The 23,949-nt window shown below is 35.7% G+C and overlaps 1 protein-coding gene across 4 annotated transcripts in view; it reads left to right on the top strand.

Moving 5' to 3' along the window:
- The window catches only part of LOC150093625 (uncharacterized), a 112,637-nt gene extending 96,934 nt beyond the window's left edge, over nucleotides 1–15,703 (top strand). For 2 of the 4 annotated variants that reach the window (XM_090412645.1, XM_090412644.1), the window contains exons 7-8: nucleotides 1,084–1,404; nucleotides 9,851–10,161. In XM_090412645.1, coding sequence (XP_090268771.1) covers nucleotides 1,084–1,404; nucleotides 9,851–10,057 — 528 coding nt within the window. In that variant the 3' untranslated portion in view covers nucleotides 10,058–10,161. Of the gene's footprint in view, nucleotides 1–1,083; nucleotides 1,405–9,850; nucleotides 10,162–13,656 lie in introns of those variants that run through there. The other 2 variants (XM_090412646.1, XM_090412647.1) reach the window with 2 other exon arrangements.
- Nucleotides 15,704–23,949: the final 8,246 nt, after the last annotated feature.

The raw sequence follows: 23,949 nt of genomic DNA, 5'->3' as shown, positions 1-23,949 counted from the left end.
CAGACTAAAAGTCAAGTTTGCGCCTGCAATTGATGCAAGTCTAACTGATCCCACAGGTAGTGCAGGACCAGGGCAACTCGTGGCAAAGGTGGAACAAGCTCCGATCACTAATCTTAATATTTACCCTTAATGCCAAAACACATCTCCAAGAAGGGGATGTATGATGTTTTGTATTAAAGGCAAGGGGCCACTACCCAGACCGGTTTCGACCTTTATTGAGGACTCGTCAGTGGGAGCTAGGCTAGAAATACCAAGATTTAGTAATAAACAGAGCTTGTAAGTATTTCACCAAAACGAGTTACCATAAGGTGTTTTAACCTTATTAAATAAAAATCTCTGGAGGAGATATAAATGTAGAAAGTATTTTTACCTTGGGTATAAATATGTTAAAGATACCAAGCAATTTTAAACCTGGTTTTACTCCATTTCCCAAGTAAGCAAACAGACTAAAAGTTAGACTTGCATCAATTGCAGGCGCAAACTTGACTTTTAGTCTGTTTGCTTACTTGGGAAATGGAGTAAAACCAGGTTTAAAATTGCTTGGTATCTTTAACATATTTATACCCAAGGTAAAAATACTTTCTACATTTATATCTCCTCCAGAGATTTTTATTTAATAAGGTTAAAACACCTTATGGTAACTCGTTTTGGTGAAATACTTACAAGCTCTGTTTATTACTAAATCTTGGTATTTCTAGCCTAGCTCCCACTGACGAGTCCTCAATAAAGGTCGAAACCGGTCTGGGTAGTGGCCCCTTGCCTTTACTACAAAACATCATACATCCCCTTCTTGGAGATGTGTTTTGGCATTAAGGGTAAATATTAAGATTAGTGATCGGAGCTTGTTCCACCTTTGCCATGAGTTGCCCTGGTCCTGCACTACCTGTGGGATTAGTTAGACTTGCATCAATTGCAGGCTCAAACTTGACTTTTAGTCTGTTTGCTTACTTGGGAAATGGAGTAAAACCAGGTTTAAAATTGCTTGGTATCTTTAACATATATATATATATATATATATATATATATATATATAAATAAATATGAACTGGTTCCATAAACATTCTAACATTACCTCTCTTCCAGGCATTCAGCTTACATCCTGTCTTTATTAATCCATTATATGACAAATATCATGAAGATTTAGAAAATGAGATATTCGACTATTTTTTAATAGAAGATGGGAATATTACACTTTATGGTATCATGAACTATCTCAATGTTTCTACAAAATCTTTGCTACTCACAGAAGAATTTAAACAAAATTTTATATATTTAATTACTGAGGCACTTTGGCGAATGCACATGGGTCAGCTTATTTCTGGGGACGAAACATCCTTCTATCAGAATGTGAGGCACTCCAAAGTTATAAATGGAACAGAGCGTTGGACACCTTACAAGATAACCGTAAGTTCTGTTATTTTATTTCTTTATTGAAATATAAGTTTTTAGATTAATATAATAATCTCTTTTGTAGAGAAGTAATGTGTCAACATATGAGGATGGTCTGAAAAGATCTTTGACCCTGGTCAAACATCATCTACTCCTGCTGCCTTTCCACCTTCCAGGCTTTTGATGGCTTTTTCTACTTCAAGTATATATATTCCTAATTGCATGTCTGTTGAGTGTTTTTTTACTACTGTGCTGTCATCACTGCTTGTTTCATTTAACAATTTTTTAAAGTGATTATCCCAAACATCAAGGATATCTTTTTCACCAGTTTTCATGTGACCTTCATCATCTCTAATGCCTTTTACAGTACTCTTTCCTCCATTTCTGTGCTTTTTCCACAGCCTCCAGAATATTTTGTCACCTTCTTGATATTTATTTTCTACGTTCTTACCAAAGTCTTCCAATGACTTTTGTTTGGCTAGTTTTACACAGTGTTTAGCTTTCTTACATTTGTCTCTGTATTCTCTAAGAGGACAAACTGAATTATTTGCCAGGAACTTTTGATATGCTTTCTTCTTTTCCTTCACTTCATTGTCTTTTTAACTTTCTGTGTCCACCATGGAGTTCTGATTTTCTATCTTAGTAGAACAGTGCTTCCAAAACTGTGGGCTGCAGTCCCCTTGAGGCCATGAAGTAATGAAATATAAAACAAATTTAAAATGTTTTAAGACTAATAAGATAGATAATATCTATTTATACAAAAATATAAGATAATGTGCCATGTCAAATGTATGTAAGATGCTAAAAATGTAATATTTGCATTTGATTTTTGCAATATTCAATGTGTATATTTTGTATTGAATATAAATTCGAATATAAAAATTGGTGGCACAGATAGCATCAGCCTGGCCAAAAATTATTGGGATCACTGACACATGTTTGACAGAACAGGATATAGGAATAGAAGTTGCTGGGTACAGCATTTTTTGGCAGGATAGGAGGGGAAAGCATGGTGGTGGGGTACTGCTTATGATAAGTGACAACCTATGTCATCTAAGAGTGGAGGCTTTGGAAGGCAGATGAGACAAATGATTTTGAGAGCATATGGTGTGAGGTAGAGGTGTGCAAGACAGGATATTTAGTGGGGTGTTGCTACAGACCCAGGAGCACAGAGGATGGGGACCAGGAGATGTTTGGACAGTAAAGTTTGGCAAGTGCAAGAAGAATGATTGTTATGGGAGATTTTAACTACAGTAGTATAAATTGGAGAGAGGAAGATGCATGTAGCAATATCATCATCATCATCATCATAAAATTCCTGCCATGTACCCTCAAGGGGTGTACAGGATATGACAGTACTACATGAAAAAATTACATCATTACTAACTTCCTATCTACAATTTTCCTCCAAGTCAGTCTGTTACTTGTCAAGACTCCAACGTTATCAGATCTTATATTTCTATTGTCTAAGGCACTTTGTACCGTATCAATCCACCTACATCTTGGTCTTCCTCTGGGTCGTTTTCCTGCCAGCCTGGCAGAGAACACTTGTTTTGCTAATCTTTCCTCTCCCATTCTATTTAAGTGACCATACCACTTGAGATTAGCTCTGCTAACGCATTCCTGGATGCTGACAATGTCAAGTTCTTTCCTAATATCCTCATTTTTAATATGATATTGCCATTGATGCCATCTGTTCACGCCTCTAATCTTTCTCAGAACTCTCATATCTGTGGTCTCTAGTCTTTGGTCAAGTGTGTTACTTCTGACCCAGCTCTCAGATCCATAAGTTAAAACTGGTTTGAACACTGTCTTGTATACAGCTAATTTAGTGTTCCGACTAATTTCTCTCTTATTCCATATGAATTTATTCAATTGACTTCCCACCATACCAGCTTTGCTGATTCTGTTGTCTATTTCTATATTTAATTTACCATCTTCAGTAAAAATTGTGCCTAAGTAGCTGAAATGTTTTACTTGTTCCACAGGTTCTCCATTCACAACACAGTTGACATTTTCAATGATTCTGCCTATTTTCATTGTCTTTGTCTTTTTATTGCTGACCTTCATACCATATCTATTACAACAGCTATTCAATTTAGTCAGAGAATCTTGCAGACTTGTAGCAGATTTATTTAGAAGTATAACATCATCTGCATAAAGCAAAGAGCTGACATTAACATCTCCAATTTTGATATCATGTTTAATACCACTTTCCTTCATAATGTGATCCATATAGATAATGAATAACAGAGTGGATAATGTACATCTTGTCTCCCACCAGATTTAACATTAAACCATCTTCCTGTACTTCCTTCAATTCTAACTGCTGACTTACAACTCAAATAAAGACTAAATATTGCTTGATATAATGCCCCATTGACACCATATAACTGCAGCGTTTTGAATAGCTTCTCTCTTGACACCTTGTCATATGCCTTTTCCAAATCGACAAAACTTAAATACAGATCTTTGTTATATTCCCATGCTTTCTCGACTATTTGTCGTAAAGTGAAGATCTGATCCTGACCGCCTCTATTTGGCCTGAATCCAGCTTGTTCTTCACCAAGCTTTTCTTCCATAATTCTTCTCAACCGTTTCTCAAGTATACTTGCATAGATCTTGCCAGGAACACTCAGTAGGGAAATACCTCTGTAATTCTCACATGCAGTTCTATTTCCCTTTTTTATATATGGGTACTATGAGAGCTCTACTCCAATCATTGGGAATTCGTCCCTCTGTCCAGGCTTTCCGAACTATGCAGTGCAGCCACTGTAAGACTCTTATACCACCATACTTCAGCATTTCTGGTCGAATATCATCTACTCCTGCTGCCTTTCCACATTTCAAGCCTTTAATGGCTTTTTCTACTTCTAGTATGGATATGTATTCCTGACTGCATGCCTGGTCAGTGTTTTTTACCACTGTGCTGTCATCACTGCTTGTTTCATTTAGCAGTTTTTCAAAGTAATTACTCCATACTTCAAGGATATCTTTTTCTCCCGTTTTCATGTCACCTTTATCATCTCTAATTCCTTTTACAGCACTCTTTCCTCCATTCTTAAGCTTCTTCAACAACCTCCAGAATATTTTGCCACCTTCTTGATATTTATTTTCTATATTCTTGCCAAAGTCCTCCCATGACTTTTGTTTAGCTAGTTTTACACAGTGTTTAGCATTCTTGCATTTGTCTCTATATTCTCTAAGAGCACAAGCTGACTTATTTGACAGGAACTTTTGATATGCTTTCTTCTTTTCCTTCACTGCCTCTTTAACTTCCTGTGTCCACCAGGGAGTTCTGATTTTTTTATCCTTACAGATAACCTCACTACATGCCTCTCTGGCAGAATCAATCAATGTTTTCTTCAGAGTTTGCCACTGAATCTCCAAGGTTTGATTCCTGTTCTCAAACTCTTTCATTTTTTCTTCAATAATCTTTGTGTATTTTAGCCTACAGTTCACATCTGAGAGCTGCTCAACTTTTATTCGCTTTAAAACTTTCTTACATGTTATTCTTTTCAATATGAAATTCAATTTTATCCTGCTCAAGACTAAATAGTGATCACTTCCAATTTCAAATCCTCTGTACACTCTGGTGTCCTGCACCAGGGAGAAAACATCACTATCAACAATAACATAGTCAATGAGACTTTTCTTATTCCTTGCCTCTTCTCTCCATGTGAATTTGTGCACATTTTTATGTTGGAACATGGTGTTAGTAATAACCAGTCCATGTCCTGAGCAGAAATCCAACAGATATTTGCCATTATTATTAGCTTTGCTCTTTTCTCCAAATTTTCCCAAAATATTTTTGTATGTCTCACAATCATTTCCTACTCTGCTATTTAGATCCCCAACAAGGACCAACTTTTCATTTTTCATTGTGTCAGTTGCTTTGTCTAAAGCCTCAAAAAATTCCTCCACTTCTACCTTAGTAGAACCTTCTGTGGGACCATAGGCACAAATAAGTCTCATTGTCCAGTTCCCCATTCTCATATTTGCCCACATCACTCTACTTGAGATTGACTGCCATTCAAGAAGATTAGCCTCGTATTTTGTGTTGAATACTATGGCTACTCCTTCTTTTCCTTGATTATCATTGCCTGAATATAACATTTTGTATTTATTGCTCAGAAAGATCTCGCCAGTTTTGGTCTTTTTTGTTTCAGTCACCCCTATTATGTCGATCTGGTACTTATCTAATTCCTCAACTAGCTCCATTTCTTTGCCATTCAGGCTTCTTACGTTGATAGTACCGATCTTTAACTCTGGTGATGTTGAGTTTGGGTTTATTTTCAGATTTGTTCCAGTAGCTGACTTTTCGCTGTTCGCCCTGGTTCCCTGGCGAAAACAACGGGGGCCTTGTTTAACCGGGCGACGCCCCAGCCGGCATGAAATTTTGTCATGTTGTACCATCATTCTATATTTTGGTTTAACCAATAAGAATACACTTTGGTCGGCTAAATCCCAAATTGCCAGCCCATCCTCGTCCGTTCAGTATCCAAGTAGATACCCAACAGGGTGCACCACGAGAAGGTGAGGATTGGACATTAGGTCAGAAGCCCTGGTCGGTTCTCCGCATTCCTTTAAAGGCTATGTGGAGGTCTCCTCTCAGTTATACAGCTTTGACCCTTAAGCACCCCGCATGTAGCAATAGGGGAATGGAATTTCTAGAATTCTTGAGGGACAAATATCTTAGGCAACATGTAACAGAGGGAACAAAAGGGTCAAGAGTTTTGGATTTGGTTATAGCATCAGAAGTTGATAATAACTGAGATGACATCTCTCCCACCAGTTGGAGAGAGTGATCATATGGTTTTGACTTGGAAAATGAATAGACATGCAGGAGTATCAAAGAGACAGGAACTTATGTGGAATTATAAAGCAGGTGATTATAATAGTCTTAGACTTCAACTTCGGGAAGTTTCTTGGAGGGAGGAATTGGAAGGCCGGGATATCATTAGTGGGAAATTGTAAAAGAATATTTGTTAGCAGCAATGGTAAGTTGTATACCACGAGTGAGGAAGAGGACACAATTTGGAGTAAAGTGGATGACAAACAATATTAAACAGGAATTGCATGCGAAAAAGAGGCTATGGAAGAGATATAAGGAGACAGGTGAAGAGAATATGCATGAAGAATATAAGACACAGGCCAGAAGAGTGACTAGTGTGGTAAGGAAAGCGAAACTGGAATATGAGAGGAGATTGGCCCTAAGATCCAAATTAAATCCTAGAGAATTTTTTAGCTATGTGACCAGTAAGAGGAGAAATGACTGTGGAAGAAAGATATTGTGGGATAATAATGGGAATAGAGTGACTGATGCAGAGGACATAGTGGAATTAATTCAATGAACACTTTATTGGAGTATTTCATCCTAGAGGAGTCAGTTTTAATGCTAGATGGATATGGCAGGTTCGAGGTTTAGAGGTACAGGAGGAGAGTGTGTTTCAGATAATGAGTACTCTGGATGTTAGTAAAGCTTTGGGACTGGATGGTATTTCACCACGAGTTTTGAGAGAATGTGCTAGGGAACTGACAGTGCATTTAACCTGGCTTTTCAATGAAAGTCTGGCTGCAGGAAAGGTGCCCAGGGAATGGAAGGAAGGTAAGATAGTGCAATTGCATAAGGTGGTAACAGACTGGAAGTGTCTAATTATAGGCCAGTTTGTGTGTCATCAGTAGTTGTTAAGATCTTGGAGAAAGTAGTGAGGAACCATATACAGCATTGGGCAGATGGGGGTAATGTTATCTGTGAGAGTCATCATGGATTTGTGAAGGGGTGCTCTTGTTTTAGCAATATGCTAGCATTTTATAATAAAGTTACAAGAACATTAGATGAGGGAAAGGCATATACTGCAATTTTCTTAGACTTAGCGAAGGCATTTGACCAGGTGCCACATGATAAGCTGATATTTAAGTTGCAACACATGGGTCTGGATGTCAGATTGGTCAACTGAAATCAGGATTGGCTGTCTGATAGGTATCAGAGTGTATAGTGGAGCAGTTTCAAGGAAGCAGAGGGTTACAAGTGGGGTCCCACATGGGCTCAGTACTAGCACCTATATTGTTTAACCTTTATATCAATGACATTGCCAGTGGACTGCAAGTGTATATTCAGTTGTTTGCGGATGAAGTAAAGCTGGGAAGGATTATTAGTAATAGTGCAGATGTGGTAGTCCTGCAAGAGGATTTGAATAAGCTAGTTAGATGGGCAAATGAATGGGGGTGCCAGTTTAATGCAGCAAAATGTAAGGTCTTGAGGTTTGGGAAACATCGATGGGATGCTGCATACTCTATGGGAGGAGTTATACTGGAGGAAGTAGGGGAGACAAGAGATCTGGGGTTGATGATTGATTGAAACCTGAAGTTTAAGGGACATATTGCAAAGGTGCTGAAGGTAACATGGGATTGCTGCAATTATGAGGACACTGACCTGCAGAGATAAGAGGGTTATCATTCCATTGTATAAGTCTCTGATCAGACCACACTTGGACTATTGTTCTCAGATTTGGAACCCGGGATTTGAAGGGTATAAATTAACTGTGGAAAAGATACAGAGGCGGATGACAAAGATGGTTTCAGGACTGTACAATTTTGTTTATGAGGATCGGCTTAGGGAATATGGACTGCAGAGTTTGGTGGATAGAAGATAGAGAGGTGATAAGATTGAGACTTTTAAATTGTTGAGCGGTTGTTGCAGGGTTGACACTGGAGAGTTCTTTCACTTGGTTGAACAGCAGGAAGGAGTGATGACAAGAGGCCATCCCTGGAAGTTACGAAAGGAAACTGTGAGCAAGAGGGTGAGTGGTTTCTTTGCATGGAGGGTGGTTGAACCGTGGAATGCATTGCCTGATGGAGTGGTGAGAGCGAGAACGGTCAATGAGTTTAAGGAGTAGTATGATAGACTTTGTGTTTCTTAGGAAGGACTTCCCACGATGAGTCTTTTGACTCCCTGGAGGCCTGAATAATAATAATAATAATAAATACAATAAATATTATAATAATATATGTCTGTATTACTATTTTTTTTTTTCAATGGGGGGCCGTGAAATATTTTTGACTTTTATATCCTCTGACTGTTTGGTGTAAAATTATTTATTTGGGGTAGTCTTGAACTGTCCATTCTTTCGATATGTTTTCCAGATGCGGGGGCTTTGACATCCATAAGTTTGGGAAGCACTGTTGTAGACAACATCACCACATGCCTTTCTGGCTGAATCAGTGTTTTCTTCAGGGCTTGCCACTGAATCTCCAAGTGTGTTATATCATTGGAATATAACAAGGATGCACTTAAGTTTTATGTCTGGACAAGCATGTGACAAGATATTTAGAGAAAAGTTGTTCAGACTGCCAAATTTTTGGAGTGAATGGAACGTTGTCTATTGTTCTAAAAATCAAGACATAAGAGGAAGAATTCATCATAAAATATTATAATTATTCAAAATAATATAAAATATTAAATTATGTGATTCCAGTAATATTTTATGATGAATATATAGTTTCATTGTAAGTCAGCAAATAGAATTGAAGGAAGCACAGGAAGATGGTTTAACGTAAAACCATAAGACATGGTTCTCTCTCCCTCAATTGTTATTACTATAACAGACATCCTCATGCAGTCCAAAAACTCATCATGGGAGACGCAAACTATCCACTCAATTTACCATCCTCTCCTTGAACCCATTACCAGACAAAGAACTGGCTCTGGAAACCCATTCTGCTCATTCACCATTCTCCAAACAAAAAATCCTCAAATCCCCACTGACCACACCTTTATTCAAAACATGACCCCTTGTACTGCTCCCTCTATCCAGGTGCTGAAATATTCCCCTGCATGTACGTATAAAATCCTGTAAGCACCTTAAACGTCTCTCTCTCTATCCCCTCTTTTTTCTCCTATCAACTAACTTCTGCAATCCACACACATTCAGTCGAATCCTCATAAGAAAAATTCTACACGGTGCTCACCACCATCTTCGTCGCTCATCTCTGAATCCTCTCCACTGCTTCCTCATCCCCAAAAAACCCAGGTGACCACAATTGAGCATAGTAATCCAGATTTGGGTGTATCAAGGCCTTATAAAGAGGAATTACGACTTCCTTATCTCTAGTTGTTAATGTGTTCTTCACTAGCCAAGTAATTTTATGGGCTACCTTAGTAATATGTCCTCTAAAATTCAACTTTTGGTCTACCACTATCCCTAAATTTTATGTAAACTATTTTATATCATCTGTTTTCCTGTTCATCTGTAACAAAAATTCAGCAGCCTTCTGTGTACAAAAAAAAAAAAAAAAAGAATGGATTATTTATTAATAAATTTCTTTGCGGTTGTTAATTATTGTTTTTTAAGCAGCACACCAACTGCTTAATTTAAAAAAAAAAATTCTGTGTGTGTGTGAGAGAGAGAGTCTTAATCCTATTACAGAAATATATATATGTGTATATTTTGATTTTCAGGTTAGATTTTTGTGGAAAGACAGAAACTATTCTTTTGTTGTCTCATCTAAGCTAGCATATAACGAATTATATCAGACGATACGCCTTGCCACGCAGACACCAAATATAAAACTGTTGTTCGGTGATCTAATTATACCTGAAAATGATCAGAAGTTAGCATCACTTACTGATGTAAAAGTAATTAATATTGGAATCCAGCTTTTATAAATCCTCAATTATTTGTAACAAAGTAAACAAATTTTGTTTTAATAGTTTATTTTCCATGTTTAACTTGCAATATTAATCAAACATAAAAATAACTCTGGTGTGCATCTCTCTCTCTGTGTATGTGTGAGGTAACAACCTGTGAAAAAAAGAATTTACTTACAGACAGAAAATAAACTCCACTTTCAGTAGCAAAAATAAAAGCATTCAGATAATGTTCAATAGTAGTTGTTCAAAGTACCATTCCAGGCTCCAGAAATTCACTCACCCACTTGCTACATGCAAGTGAGCAAGCAAAGACCGAATGAAAAGTAAGAACGCAAACAGAAAATGTCGTTCTGGTTTCTGTGGGAATGAAACGCTTACCAGTAAAATCGGTATATAAGGTATTTTTGCATAAAAATCATTCTATACACGATTTTACATAGGTGTTCTCTTTCCCCCCCCCATTTTTTTTTTAAGAAAATAATGCACTTCTGAAGTATCTATGTTTGCCTTATCGTTTTTGTGTAATGAGAGCTGAAGTTTGCATGAGGCAGAGACCGTCATCTGATGAACAAGATCACTGATATTTTTTGTTACTTTTATCAAAATGTGTATTAAAGCGGAATGAATCTAATATTCTGTAATTAAAATAAATAAAAATCTAATGTATTTTATTCCCAAAGGAGCAGGAAGAATTCTTTTAGCTCTAAGTAAGTTTTTGAAGATTTCTGGGCAGCCAGTCGACACTCTTCAGCTGTCACTTAAAGTGAGCACAAACTATCAATGAGTTAAGGTTTTCAAAGGAAAGATTATGGAAAACATGTGCTATCATCTTGTGGCCATAAACCTTAAGAGATATACTATTTTAGAAAAATAAATGAGTTCTATGCCTGTGTAGCTCAGTGGATGTGGCGTTTGCACACCACAGGCGCTTGGCCGCACGAAGGAAGACTTGATTTCGAGTCTAGTCGGCAACTAGAGGAAATTTTTCTAAGCTTTTTTTTGACCGGTTCCAAAGTTAGTCGATCTCTGGCATGGGCAAGCTGGTTTTTTGTCCCATAAACTCAAGAAAATTGACCGTAGAACCCACATTATTTCAGACATTAAATACGGGTGTTAGGGTTGTGGACCACAAGATGGCGGCACTTGTTAAGCCGTCTCTCTTCACTGCGTGCTGCTTAATTAATGATAGCCTTGGGCTAGCTATCTCTGATTGGGTACCAGTGGAGATTGAACTGCCCACTCAGTCTCCAAAAGTTAGATAGGGCTAAAAACGGTCTCACCTACTCCCTATATACAGGAATAAAACGGTGTTAGCTGATTTTTTTTTTCTATGTTCACTTTTTTTGTGATGCAAAGTTAAAACCAGAATCTCTGAGAGAGAGAAATTCTACTTGCACCTGTCATATATCGACTAACTCGGGAACTGGCTGAAGAAAGGGCTAGAAAAAAATAGTTCCTCTAGAAGAAACGAGCGCTATTTTCCCAGAACTACGAGACTCATATAATGCATCCTTTTGCAGAATAATAAGACATTAGTGGATTTATTGTTTATTTTCATTTTAATTACAATCTTTAATTTAATATAAAACTTGAAGAGCTTATAACACCACGATAATAAACTTTATCAAGTATTATGTTAAAAAGGCATGTCCAAACCATAATTTGTAGTGTAGATATTTTTCTCTGTCCACTTTAAATAGTGTAAATTATAGTGCAGTTTGGAATTACATAATCAAAATCCTCATTGTCATACACTTTCTAGTTCCTTTCTTTCACATATTAGGCATATATTTTATTAAGTTTAATAAATTCTAATAGGACTTCTGTTACTGCAATCAGATAATGAAGTCAATATCGCTTCGAACACAGTTCAGTTCTCTGCATTGTTCAAACAATTAAAAATTACTCGGTGTGGTAAATCCTATTAAGTAGATGTCATAAACTTTTAACCATAATAGGAGAGGATGGTTAGCTTTATATTTTGCTGTGTGACAAAGCATTTTGAACAATTGACATGAATTGGGATTAAATCCCGAATTATAAGCATCAAAAAATCTTTCAGAGTGCCTAAGGTCAAATAACAACCTGGCTTGAAACAAGCAAACCATTTCTTGCATCTCAGACAAGATTAACACTGATCACTTTTCTAACCCACATGTGACCAAAGCTACCATAGTTGATTAAATTAGGAGACAGAGACGGTGTGTTCTATTTATCATAATAAAAGATTGTTACTTGAAGAAACATTGGACAAATATCAGACAGCTGATTCATTTGCTTATATAGTACAAATATATTTTAATACAAGAGAACTTTTGCTTATAAAGGTCAAAATCTGCAATGGAAAGTATATAATAGCACAGCATCTCCTTATATCGTTTAAAAAAGTACTGTTTGTAGAACACAACTTCAAGATAACTAGATATGCAACCTTTATATTAATTCAACTTACTAATTAGTTGGTACAGATCCGAATAGTAGTAATGTGTTTGGAAAACTGTAAATAGTATATTACTTTCTGTGGATTGCATTTGATAACTAATCCTTTTAATAAGGCATTCTGTAACTTCAGAGCTGTTGTAATCATGATCCCAACCAATTCTAAATCCTTAAAACAAATCTACTTGGGGTGGGAGACCAACTGAGGCCATTATTTCTCTGGTTTGTTTGTTTTGTGAGTTATAAAGACAAGTTCTCGCGAGTAAAACCTTTCCACCTTTAGATGAGGAATTAAAGGTGGGATTTCTTACTTGAAATTCTCATCTTCTTCCAAGATGGATAGAGTTTTAAGTTTCATGAAGTTAGTAAAAATAGTTTAATCCCATAGAGATCATTCCATTTACTTAATTAGTAATTATATAAGCTATCATCTGTCCAAAGCCGATTTATTTTCCCTTTCTCTTGAAAGAGTGAAAGGAAGTTTTCCTTTTTACCAGTTACAACTTAATTCTTTCTTCTTCCCTTTGAAGTTTTCGCGAAACCATTTCGAAACATTTTGACATCTCTGTTTCCCATTAATCGTAACTTAGAAGCATAATATTAAAATAATTTTAATGTGAAAACTTGTCAAAAACGTGAACATTCTTTTTTTTTGTTGTAATATAAAAAATAATGTTTCAGCAAACCGAACAATCGCTGTCAGAACTACTATTTCTCTCCCCCCCCAACCTATCCCAATGAAAATTTGTTCAAGCGAATACAAAGAATTTGAAAACAAACCCGACAAATATGACTGCAAGAGCACCATTGAAAATCTTGAGCTCAGATGAAATGTTCTAGATAACAGTTACGAAATTTTAAATAAATAAATAAAAACACTAGACACTCGTATTAGAAAGATATGTCTTCATTTATTATTATTCATTTTTTATCAAGCAGTATATTACAGTATTAGCTCAAAGTTATTCTCAAACTGTCCGTATTTAATCTTTAAAAATCATTCAAAATGTTCACATAATTGTCATATTGATTTTAAATGTTCGATGACAATTTATTAGCCTGTTGTACACTTAGGAAGTTCTTTACACTAACAAAAGAAAGCGAATTAGCAAGTTACATCTTGCCACTTGTGTTTTTGAATAATTTGTTTGCCTCAGTGTGCTCTTCTATTTCAGTGGGCATCTCGCGAGTAGTCAAAGTAACAGAAAAGCTACTCCAACTTTTTTGCTACGACCACTAAGGCATTGCTTGTTTCCAGTCGGTTCGAATATCATCCAAGCGAGGCCATTCACCATTCTAACTGCATTTTGCGAAATTGAAATCTCCAGATGAACTCGTTTTAGGCTCCTGTAAATGTATTTGTTGAGTAACTCTTTTTTGATGCGATTTCGATGTGCTAACAAAAACCAGTGATTAAGAGAAAACACTGAAAGACAGCTAAGTATGGTTCTGAAGATCATCCAAGAAATCTAGAATGAGTAAAGCGTTTTTGAACTTAATATTCTTACTGTTAATTATTTAAGGTTTCACGCATCGAACTCAACATTACATGCAATTGTGTAAAAATTCCATGTTGCCAAAATATAAATTATCTAAAACATAGACGTTTTACAGTAAGAATTCACCTAAATTTTCTTGTACAAATGTATTTTTATTTTTCTATGTAAAGCTATCTGTATAAAGAGCAAAATAAGCCCAGAGGGAATTAACTCGCTCATTGTTTGAGAAGGGTTGAAATGAAGAGCATCTTCAAAAATTCGGCATGTTCTTTGAGGATTGTTTACAAGTCCTGTCGCAAGTGACCTTCAAGGTCGATATTGAAGGGGTGCAGCGAGAATCAAAAGGAAAGGAAGTAAAGGGAGAAAGTAAGATTGTCGGCGAATATTTGAGAAACATCCAGGGTTCTCAAACTACTCGCATGGGACGTTAGGGGTATCAAAAACTTAATCCAAGGTGCAGGGACACTGGTGTTTAAAAGGTTTGGTTCTAAGATGAGAGGGACTTCCTTTTCTTCATCCTGAGTGATCCATCCACGAGAGATCGAGAACGTGAGGTGTCATAAGTTCCGGAGAGGAAGACGGAGAGACCCGTCCACCAATTAGCCGCTCCAGTTACAGCCGAAGATATCTGGAGGCAACAAGTTAAGGAGAAATCTTGCCATATTGGTCCTGAAGCTCTGCCGCCCTTTTGAGTAAGTGTAAGACCCGACCTTCACAAAAATCCTTCGCCAGGCAGTTCAAGATGCCGGAAAGCCTACCCTATATCCCGCCAGCTGTCGCATCGGTGCCCTTGTAGCGCTTCGAGGAAAATTCCAAAACACGGAACGGAGGAGAGAACCCCCCCTCACCTCAAGCGCCAGAAAAAGAAAGAAAAAGAAGGAAGACACGTGCAAAATAGGAAGAGACTCACGTGAGTCTATTGATTAATTGTCTGTGAATTAATAAAGAATTCCCTATCGAACTGTTGAATTGTCTAGTAAGGAGATAGTATTTAGAGTGTTAACATTACTCGTAAATGTGTGTAATCACTAATGAGTGAAGCATGAGCGCAGTTAATTTCCCTCAGAGAAAATATTCAGCTATTGAATTTTCTTTGATTAATTATATGTGTACTTATGATGATTGAATTTTATGGTAGAGTATGTTCATGCTTTCATATCATTGGAATGTTTGAAACTGAATGAGGTGGATTGTATAAATATAATTACCTAGATTACGATTAAGTGTTTGAAAGGAATGAGATTTTGAGATATATATTTGTATACATATATGTTGTATTTTGATTGATGCTAAATTAGGAATGTCAAGCACACCTAACGAATTCATGTTATGTGTATAATTTCCCGATAGTTGTAACATAAAGTATGCTTGTGAGTGAGTGCGAATATACTAGAACCCAAGTTGAGTGATTGAGAAAGACTAAGAACACCTTTTCATAAATGAATCTTGTAATTTTATGTGGTATGTATAATTATTAGACCAGAAATTTAATTTATTGTTGATAAAAATAGTTGTCCGATTCAATCTTTTGCAATGCACTGATCCTAAAAACACTATTCGGACCCGATAGCGGAACCCCTTTGATCAGAAGTGATTTAAGATAAATAGCGAGTAATCTTGCCATGACTGCAAACCTTGGCTAAGATAGAATATAAGCGATTATTTGTTCTACTAGGGTATGAAAGCTTTTTTTTGCCTATAGGGGAATTTCAGAGGCACAGTCTTCAAACAAAAATATCTGGAGATCCCAGGCAATGAGAAAAATATTTAAGGTTGAATAAGAAAGAAAATACAATAAATAAAGTTAGTTGATAGGTAACGAAAATAAAGGGCTTTAATAAATAATTTATAAAGGTGCAATAACATTATATCACAATGGCGCACCAGACATAGATAGAAAGCCTAATAAGATATTTAAAAAAAAAAAAAAAAAAAAACCGTTTACAATTGCTTAAAACATCACACGACGTACTAAATGACTGAGGTAATTATTATTTTTATTTATTTATAATCAGAATGTCAGAGCTATGATAACAAGTAGCTCTATTAAATGCTTTTACTTTTTTGAAGAAAATAATAATTTCCTAATATTCCTATGTTTAATTTGCATTTGAGGAATGACCAAATAGAAAAACAAACTAAGATAATTTTCTATATTGTGAAATTTTTACATATATTAAACACTTAATTTATTTTATAAGTATAAGTTATATTCAAGTTGAACAGGGATTCCAAGCACAAGCGCTATAAGTGAAACACTACATCCAGGTGACAAATTGCTAAGCTTCCCACTTTCATTTAAAATGCTTTATTTTAACGGAAAATTTAAAGCTTTAATTTAAAACGGAGCCAGCATTAAAAACTAATAAATAAATAAATAATTGAAAAGGCATTAGCTGGACCCAGAAATTTAAACGAAAAAAGTACTCTTCCCCACTAGTGATAGGAGGATTAGAGGTTGAACCTTTATCACCAAAGACCGGAAATCCATTATATAGGATCATTACAAACGATCTTTACACTTTGAAATTATTCCAAAAAAAAAAAAAAAACTTCAGATATGAAACATACGTTATAACTTTTGCATTTTATTTGGACTTGTTTAAACCTGTTGTTTGAACACGCGTGTAAGTAACAGCCAACCGGGATATCAAAATTCAATTCAAAGCATTTGTCCCTCATTCGTGTCTTAGGAAAAACTTTGTTTGCATTTTCCTCTGCAGGCAAGATTTTAAATCCATGTTTAATTAAATTGTTGTTTCTCTTAAGCCGAGACTTCCAAGGTACCTTTATACTATACGTTGTCCAAACGATCGGATTGTAATCACTAAAAATTGTCACTTAAAAAAAAAAAAAAAAAAAAAAAAAAAAAGGATTTTTCTTTCTATTGTGTTACAAGCAACGTGACTATTTGGGATTTTAATATTTATTCTACACCATAAAACTAGACACGATTTGAAAAGAATTTTAATGTCTAATTTTAGCCGATTATTGCAAGGCTACAAAATGCATGTAGCATTTATTTTACGATTAAAAGACAACGAAATTATTTCTAATGCTAATGACTGTCATAATTTTTCATAAGTTGTTGGAAGCATTGACAGTAAGAAGCTATGATACGGATAATGAGTGTAACTTTCCTAGAAAATTAAAGCAGAGAGAGACTCCTTGAAATAAAATAATGAGAAAAAAAAAAGATGTCTATTAGAGTGTAAACCATACACTGCACTTCAAAACTTTGATGGAGCGATAAGTTTTTTGTTTTTTTTTTTGACAGTACCGAATTACTTTTAAGCACACAGACCTGCGTCTGATATCTCGTCTGTTTTTGCATTGATTATTTTCATTCATATTACTTAATCTGATTTGTGTACATGTTCAAAGACCGCTTCTCGTTAGTGGATCTAGAAGTTTATTGAAGCGCAATAATTATCAAGATCTAAAAGCACTAAATACTATTGAAACATGTGATGTGCAATAAAAAAAAACGGAAGATTTAATGACAAGGAAATAGTCCTAATAACGTTTTACGCTACAGGACAGGCCATTGTTATTATCGAGCAAGGCAAGGATAACGACCTTTGGAATAGATTTAAGCCTGGAGACTACCCTATCACCTCCATTATACTTCTGATGTAGTAGACGCAAAAGGTGGTTTATGAAGACAAAGATAAGAGAGCAGTACTGTGACCCATAAATTTGATTTGCTAGAAGGGAAAATTGGAGTTGCTTTATAATATCGACTTAATATTCTACAGAATAAAGAACGATTTGATTTAACCTTCAAAACATTATGCATTTCTAGCTAAATGTTGCTATGCCTTGTGATTGTGTACCTTTAGCAATGCGTAGGCTAAGCGGAGAAGGCCGCCGCAATTAAGTAGCTTTGTCACGCATAACTTTGTTTCATGGTTCGCTTGTGGTGAGAGAAATTTTCCACGCTTGTTTCAAGCAAGATCGAGATAGCTTAAATAGATAGCAAGATGAAAGGACCACACACACACACACACACGTGCACAAACGTAATTACTTCTTGATTTAACAGTGTCTGGAAAGCAATGGCGAAGCTATCAGACCAAGATATTATCACCTAGTAACAGAATGATATTTCTGATAATACACTAAGTTACATGACAGTACGCAATGGATGAATAATAATTTAATCATACAATAAAATACGAATGGCAATCTTTTAGGATCAGGGATTATTAACTCTATTTGTGAGAGATGGCATTTATAAGTATAATATTTCAAGATCAGTTTTTCAAACAGTTCCTTTCATTGAATCTAAAACCATCTAAGACTGGGCTGTTACAGCACAGTTAGCCAAAATTTTTTCATAATAATAACAGTGGAGCTCAGTGGATGTGGCATTTGACTGCACGAAGAAAGACTTCTTGGTCTTGAATCTAGTCAGCGACTAGAAGAAATTTTTCTAAGCCTTTTTTCGACTGGTTCCCGAGTTAAGTCGATCTCTGGTACGCGCAAGCGTATATACTTATGCCTAAGTATATACTATATGTATATTGCTGTGTATAAAATACGTGTTTCCCTGGTTGCGAGACAAAAACCTGAGCTTCGGGGGGAAAAAAAAAACCTACTATCTGCATATGATACCGGTCAACTCACGTTTAGTTGAAAAGCTCTTATAAATTCTTCGTTTCCTCCCAAAACCCGTGAACATAAACAGACTATGAGAACAATGAAAGACGAAACTACGGCCACGAAAATCATCATGCCAAACTTTCAGGAAGCTTGGTTGGTTCAGTGGATAGCAGCTCATCTCTCAACCTATCATGTGATTAGAATCGCTTGAAGTGAGACTATTACCCTGTTTACTGAAAGTCAGGAGGAACTTGTAAAAAGATTCATGATGATCTAAACCAGGAAGGGGGCCGAGGGGCCCTGGCCCCCTCCAAAAGAAAAAGGAAAGAAAACACTAGAAAATTTTTTTAAAATCTTTTCCTAACTAAAATTCATTTTTTTATTTATGTTGTGTCGTGTCGTCTATTTCTACTTATGAATTAGCGGTCATATAAGGTGGGAATACCCAATAGCGCTCGGGAATCTGCCGCTGTGAACGCAAGGCGAACGAAGCAGTGCTCAGGAGGACCGAGCGCTACTTCGTTTGCCGGGTCGGGCTAGAGGAGATCACGGTTATCATGTATTGGCGATCACTGCAGATGATCAGTCATAGGTCATATACAATGCGTAGTGTGTATTCTCAAATCGTCTACTCAACTCGGCCTTCCCCCCCCCCCCCTCCAATATTAAATCCTGAGTGCGCCACTGATCTAAACTCATATGCATTACCACCTGCAGCCTGGCTGGCAGATTACAGAGAGAGAATCTTCATTTTCACCCGCACGATGTGGATCTTGTATTATTAATCGGGGATTCCAAATCATGGGGGGAGACCCTACAAACATTACGCACAATATACCTACGTGCTTGTGATATTTCCCACAATTCGTCCAAAATATCACCACGGAAGTGTCAACTAACCATTATTGACACGATACCTATCACACTTCTCTTTAAATGATTCACCGATGAAGTACTGATATCTACCTCAGGTAGCCCATTCCACTCATTTACTACTCTCGGAACAAAAAAATCTAAACTACACATCCCCTATGTAATTTTACGAAACTTCTAATTATGTTCTCTTCTTCTCCCACCCGTCATATATTGAAAAATTCCTCTCGCATTCTATAAAATCCTTTTACCAGCTTGTTTCTTTCACATCCCTCTCTTCCAGCTGTCAGTTTTTGTAATCCACAAATCTTCAATCTCCGGATCCTCTCAACTACCTACACAGTCCGCGCGGTTAGCCTAATGGCTATGCTCTTCGCAACCATGTGCCTGGGGAAGGAGTATCCTAGGTTCGATTCCCATCGACGACGTGAGGAGCTTAAAGATCCTCAGCCATAGCCAAGTTAGCCGGTCTTGGGCATGGACAGTAAGGTTTTCTTCCCCCAAGCAGGCAAACCGGCCCCGTGAACACACACGGATACAGTCAGGAATACTTAAGACAATCCCTCCAGCCATAGGAATGAATTGTCAGCTATGCCGCTCTCGAGCCCGGATAAAAATGGGGGGGGGGGGTTTGAGGTGGTGCTGTACCTCCCCGTAAAAGGGGCTCACGTCGTTGAATCACCATATGCAATAAAATGAATGAATGAACCTATACATTCCCAAGAAACCCAATCTGAACTCAATAATTCATATCCTTATAAAGAGAGAGGGATTGCTTTATCCCTAGTAGTCAGCATATTATTAATATTTTTGTTTGTTTACCAGTGTTTGCAATATGGTCTGTGAACTTCAGTTTCCTATCAACATTTCCTCCTGGTTGCTGATCTTATCAATCTCCAACACTGAAACCCTATCAGTAGAATATACAAATTGATACTTTTCAATTCAAACTGCATGACTTTACATTTTGCCTCATTGAAAGAAAAACCATCATCCTTTGTCGGCAGACTTGCAAGATGCCTACATCGCTTTCATTTACTATTGCTCTTCTCAGGGCCGGCCGTCTCTATAAAGGGATCTGGGTGCAAGAAACCTTTTGGGACCCTAAAATATTTTTCAAAGGTAAAAATTAAAGGATTCGAAATAAACGTATTGTAAAACCTCTTACCTGCAAATGATTTTGGCACAGTAAAACAAAAAACATTCGAAATATAACAGATTAACATAACGTTTACTGAACACAAAACAAAAGTATTAAATAATTAAAATAAATATTTAACATAATCAAAAGTAACCTGACTCACCAACTAGCACACAAAAACTATTTACAATTAATTATTGTTTAAAGTAATAAAAAAAAATAAATAGGTTTACTATTTAGGGGCCTAGTTTTACTAACACGTATATTGCTTAATATGTATTTATTTAAATATGCGATTTTTTTTTTTTGCTGTCATTAATCATTATCGAAAAATTACAATTTTTGGCAATTTCCTTTTCGATGCTTAATATAGCAAGTGCATTTAAGCGTTCTTCGCACATACTTGACCGAAGATAATTCTTTATCAATTTTAATTTGCTAAAAGAACGCTCTGCACTTGCTATAGTAACTGGTAACGGAAAGAAAATTTTCAATACAGTTAGTACTTTTGGAGTACTAACTGTAACGCGTTATTTACATTTTTTTGGTCCAAGATCAATTCTCGTAACAAATCAATTTCCTGGATTAAGTCTTCATTTTACATCTTTACTATAATATTTTACAAAATCCCTTGAGCGGTTTTCTAGTTCATTTTTTTCTAATGTTTTTATATCAGTGATTAATTTAAAATAAGAAATAACATTGGGTATATTTTTAAATCTCTCATCTATTTGTACAATAACGGTAACAATCACAACGTTGAAAAAGTGATATCTAAATTCCTCTACCGGTTTTAGTAAAACTTCATCTTCTGCTAGTTCAGAAAATAATCTTTTTCTTTTTCGAATTCTTTTTTCAGGGAAGTCATTTTTGCGTCGTCTAAAAATGTGTTAAATTTTGATCTTAAATTTTGGATTTCATTTTTAATTTTATTCACTAAATTAAAAGCAGAGTCAAGAACAATTGTTTTTGCTTGAAATAGTTTGTTGATACTATTAAGTTTTGACAATATTTAAACCACATCGATAAGCTTAAAATAAATGGCATTTCTTCTAATGGATCTAGTAGACTTTTAGCTTTGGATACTGCTGTGTTATCGTTAATTGCCCCAATAAATTCTTCTAAGGCATAAGTTTGTTCAAACTGTGTATACGCTGCTTTGACTGCGTCTATTTTGGCTTCCCATCGAGTACCACATAATGGTTTAAGCGTAATATTTAAATACTTTTGTATAATTTCCCACCTTTTTGTAGATGCAGAAAATACACAATATAAACATTGCAATATTCCGAAAAATTTTTTCCAATATATACTACTGGAAGCAGCATCACAAATTATCAAATTAAAAGAATGTGATAAGCAAGGTACATAAATTGCATGAGGGTTTAAACTAATTATTCTAGATTGTACGCCTTTATATGTTCCTTTCATATTGCTACCGTTATCGTATTCTTGCCCTTTACAATTCATAATATCTAGATCAAGCTCACCTATTCTTTTTAAAAGCGAATTTGCTGGTCCTTCACCAGTTACTTCAAAAAATCCTATAAATGACTCATAATTAATTTTTGTCTACAAAATTTACATATCTAATAATTATTGAAGTTTGTTCCTTGTTAGAAATATCAGGAGTACAATCCATTTGGATACTGTAATATATGGATGCTTTTATATCGTCTTTAATTTTATTAAGGACTTCATTACCTAATGCAGCAATAATTTCCTCTTGAAATCTATGCGCCAAATGATGCACAATTCTTTTTTTTTTCGTATTTTTAATTCTGTTTACATGATCCATTAGCGCAGGATCATATTTACTTAATAATTCTATTAAACTTCTATTAAAAAATTTCCATTATTCGGCGTTCCTATTTTTTCATGGGATCCTCGAAATGACAGATTATTACTTGCTAAAAATAGAATTACATCTACAATTCTTTGGAATAGTAATTTTAGACTTTCCGTTTCTTTATTTATATTAATTTAATTTGATTTGTTCTGTCAACAGTCGAACATAAATTAAGCCTTTTTAGTAATTCTTGCCAAGCAATAAAAGAATTAAAGTGACCAACAGAAAGCTCATGATCTCGAATTACAGATGACAGTTTTCTCCATTTATTAAAAAAACCATATATGAATCGTGTTGATTGATCTTTTCCTCTTCTTTTGGAAAATAATACACAACAAAAGCAAAATACTGAGTCTTGAGCTTTTGAGTAACTAACCAGCTGCGAAGCTGAGTTTCACCATTTGGCATTTTTTTAAATAGTACGATGTAGAAAATTATCTACCTTCAACATTTTCTTAACGATGTGTCTTGATGATGTTGTTTAGGTCCGGTTTTAACACAAAATAATCTAAATTTATCATTTATAATATTGGGCCACAAACCTGGATCATTTATATTCACTTGATCACCATCGTTATTATTGTTTTCTTCGTTATTTGCTGTATTCAAAACGTTTGTATAATCAGACGCGTCTTTTTCGACGAATCCCACAGTTTCTACATTTCCGTTGAAAAGTTGTGCAGCTTGTTGGAGTTTTCTTCTTCAGTTGAAGTTTGAATCGCAACTGCTGAAGTCGTAGCAATTTCGTTGTCAGATTTATTTTGTAGCCATGAAAACAAATCTACTTGTGACTTTTTGAGATTTTGCTTTTCTTCTTTTTTCTTTTCTGCTGATTTCCTTTTTTGACACCCAGAGGGATACTTTCTTGGCATGGACATTATGGGTTAGGCTTTGCCTGTCTAATAAGTAAATAATATTAAATATTTTTATCCCATGAATTAACAAAAAGTTAAATATGTACATACTTTTTACAATATTACAAAATTTTAGAAACACTTAAGAAATGTGTTTATTTTTTTCGTTTGTTTACTTCAGTACATCAGTTTCACCCTCACTATTAACTAAGTTGAAATTAACGTAGTTGAGATCTAATCACGTGCAGACAACACTTCATAATTCTGAATATTGATAATTATTTCACATAGCTTTAAAAATAACTTGCCGCATTTACCGGAATATAACTGGTCCTCGCAACCCTGATTTTACTTTGCGAAAAAAAGAAATTAAAAAGTTTCGCGTAACCTCGCACAGAAGAAAAAAAAAAGTTTAATCACGTTCACTTCATGGCAATAGTGACTCGCTTCCCCTGGCAAACCACGCGCCTTCCATACTAGCCAATACTTCTGCAGACGCCAGTAAAAGCATGTTGTATTATTATATCACTGAATAAGGTACAAACATTTGCAGTCTGTGTAATATATTTCTCAACAAATAGTGCAATTAGAGACAGCTGGGATAAAGGCACTAACTAATGAATCGCATGTCTCTTCTCCCCAAAAAC

The sequence above is a fragment of the Typopeltis vanoorti genome, chromosome 23 (genome assembly GCF_054136105.1).
Source record: "Typopeltis vanoorti isolate ZY-2024b chromosome 23, IOZ_Tvanoo_1.0, whole genome shotgun sequence".
Classification (NCBI taxonomy): domain Eukaryota; kingdom Metazoa; phylum Arthropoda; class Arachnida; order Uropygi; family Thelyphonidae; genus Typopeltis; species Typopeltis vanoorti.
This window is presented reverse-complemented; position numbering and strand designations above follow the sequence as displayed.